This window comes from Miscanthus floridulus, chromosome 17 (genome assembly GCF_019320115.1).
Source record: "Miscanthus floridulus cultivar M001 chromosome 17, ASM1932011v1, whole genome shotgun sequence".
Classification (NCBI taxonomy): domain Eukaryota; kingdom Viridiplantae; phylum Streptophyta; class Magnoliopsida; order Poales; family Poaceae; genus Miscanthus; species Miscanthus floridulus.
Genome location: NC_089596.1, coordinates 64,562,859 through 64,565,631, shown reverse-complemented (window position 1 = coordinate 64,565,631; position 2,773 = coordinate 64,562,859). Strand labels below are relative to the sequence as shown.

At 44.0% G+C, this 2,773-nt stretch overlaps 1 protein-coding gene across 1 annotated transcript; it reads right to left on the bottom strand.

Moving 5' to 3' along the window:
* Positions 1-656: 656 nt before the first annotated feature.
* Positions 657-2,533, bottom strand: LOC136515711 (uncharacterized). The gene is made up of 5 exons (XM_066509230.1): positions 2,498-2,533; positions 2,219-2,431; positions 2,092-2,157; positions 1,724-2,032; positions 657-1,650 (listed from the first exon to the last, which is right to left on the bottom strand). Exons 1-5 carry the CDS (start codon positions 2,531-2,533, stop codon positions 955-957), a joined length of 1,320 nt encoding a protein of 439 aa, XP_066365327.1. The 3' UTR covers positions 657-954.
* Between the last annotated feature and the right edge of the window lie 240 nt (positions 2,534-2,773).

Sequence of the window (2,773 nt, the reverse complement as noted above, 5' to 3'; positions counted from 1 at the left end):
ATCTCATTGGTCAGATTTATCCGCCATCGAGTAAAGGACATAAATTTATTCTGGTTGCTACCGATTATTTCACAAAGTGGGTTGAGGCAATTCCTCTAAAAAAGGTGACATCGGTCAATATGATTGATTTTGTGAAAGAGCATATTGTTTACCGATTTGGTATTCCTCAGACTATCACTACCGATCAGGGTACTATGTTTACATCGGGAGAATTTGATGAGTTTGCTGTAGGTATGGGAATTAAAATTTTAAATTCTTCTCCATATTATGCTCAAGCTAATGGTCAAGCTGAGGCTTCTAACAAAGGGATCATCAAACTCATTAAGCGCAAAATTGAAGAAAATCCTAGGAGGTGGCATACAGTATTAAATGAAGCCTTGTGGTCATATCGGATGTCATGCCATGGTGCAACCAAAGTAACGCCTTATCAGTTAGTATATGGACACGATGCAGTGTTGCCTTGGGAAATTAAGGTTGGCTCTAGACGAATACGTTCTCAAAATCAGCTGACAGCCGATGAGTATAATACTCTTATGAAAGATGAGTTGGAAGATGTGGCGGGTCATCGGTTAAGGGCTTTAGTTAGTATTGAAGAAAATAAGAAAAGAGTAGCTAGATGGTATGACAAGAAGGTGAAAGTAAAAGAGTTTGCCGATGGAGATCTGGTCTGGAAATTGATTTTACCGATTGGGACTAAAAGTTCAAAGTTTGGAAAGTGGTCTCCTAATTGGGAAGGTCCATATCGGATAAATCAGTCTATTCCTGGTAATGCATATATTTTAGAAACCCTCGAAGGGGTTGTGTTTCCCAGAGCGTTAAATGGAAAATATTTAAAGAAATATTACCCTAGTATCTGGACAGATGCATAAAAGTATAAGTGCCGATAACAGTACTATCGGCTAGAATTATGCAAGGGTATCAATGTCTCATAAAGTGCCGATACAATAAATAAGATTACACGTTCAGCAAGGATTGGATAGCTAATATCGCACGCAGGCGAATCTGGTCGGCTTCTTCCATTTCTTTGATATCGTCATCGGCAGCACCCTCCACAGGCTTGAGTTTCTTCTTCATGGCTAAAGCTTTGCGAGCTTGGATATCTCTTTCTTGCTGAAGGGCTTTGACGGCATTGGGTAGCTGGCTTTCTTCTTGTTGAGCATGAGTTAAGGCTGCATCGATTTCTTTCAATTCAGCCAATAGAGCTGCCTTCCTTGCCGATAGATCCAAGATTTTCTGCTTAAGTGCAGCACCCGAAGTCTGCAAGTTGACGATGCCCTTGTGCTTCTCATCAGCGATTTGTTTCAGTTGTAGCATCTCTCCTTTAAGTTGAGCTTGAGCTGCTCTATCGGCAATGCGCTGAGCAGCCCGTTGATATTGCAGTTGACGGCTTTCTAAGTGAGCTGCTGGGAAGAGTATTTCTTCAACATCGGCAGGGACCTGGCCACGAATTGTTTTGAAAATTGCCTTTGCGGGGTCCGAGTCATCTACCAGTTGGGCGGTACTTTGCTGTAGCAAGTTCAGGAGGGTTTCCAACTTGGATTTAGTCTCTGCCGATATTGTTCCCAGTGCAAGGGAAGAACTTGTTTCCTCTCCATCGTCGTCAGAAATGTCAATGGCAAAGGAAAATAGGCTGTTCGGGGAATCTTGTTCCTGAAAGAAAGACAAGGAGATCAATCAGGGGTAAGTATGAGTATTGTAAAATCAGATAGGTTGATCGGTTTACCTGTTTCAAGGCAATTTCCTGTGCTTGACTGGAGGAAGCAACCTGGAGTATGTCGTGTGGATCGGCTGAGCTTGCCGATGGGATATCCTCTGTGACTTCATCGGTGGTGGGCTCTTGAGGTATGATGACCGATGACATTGGGGCAGATGTAGGGATCGGCATAGACCTTTGTCGTTTTGGCTGTGCTTCAGTATCTGTTGAAGCTTTGCGCTTTGCTTGGACATCGGCAACGATAGGCTGGGGGGCATCGACACTTGTTGGTTGTGAAGCTTGGGCATCTGGTACGTTTGCCGATGTACCCAATTGTTGCTGTAAAACAAGTGTGAGATATGATATTTAACAGATAAAATGTAAAGTCAAGAAGCTACCTCTGAAGGAGTGGTGCTTGATATCGGCGGAATTGCCGATGATGATCCAGTAGCAGCTCTTACCCCCTGATGATTAAGGTTAATATAGTTTGTGATCGGCATAAGTGAAAATAAACAAGGTTGTTACCTTAAAGGCTTTGACCAAGGTTGTAGCAGCGGCCGATGGAGTAGCCCTGGATGTAGCCAATTTGGACTTAGAAGTGATGGTCTTGGTACGAATCTTCTGGTGGGTCAAAGCGGCTAAGGTGGGAGCGTTGTAGCCGATCGGCGATGTTGGGGAAATAGGCCGGAGGTTGAAGGGTTTCCCACTTTTGCTCACCGATGGTGCTGGGTGGTTAACCTGTTACAAGGGAGTCAGTTATTGATAAATGAAAGGAAAAGCAGAAGGGAGTTCAAGGAAACTTACCGCGTCGTCAGGGATGGCATATTCAGAATCAATCATGTGCCGATATGTGTGAGCAGAAGTCGAGAACAGTTGCTCTTTCCACTCTCGCCACCATTGCTTGTATGACTCGGTGATGAAAGATATTGGTGTCCAGGTGGATATATCAACATCTGTAGTATCGGCATCAGGAGAAAGTTGTACTACCTTGTTCCAGTCTGTTCCGCAGGTGATTGTTTCCCTGGGTTTGATCACATCGGCAAAGCAGAGTTTGATTGGCAGTTGCCCAAAAGCCAATTG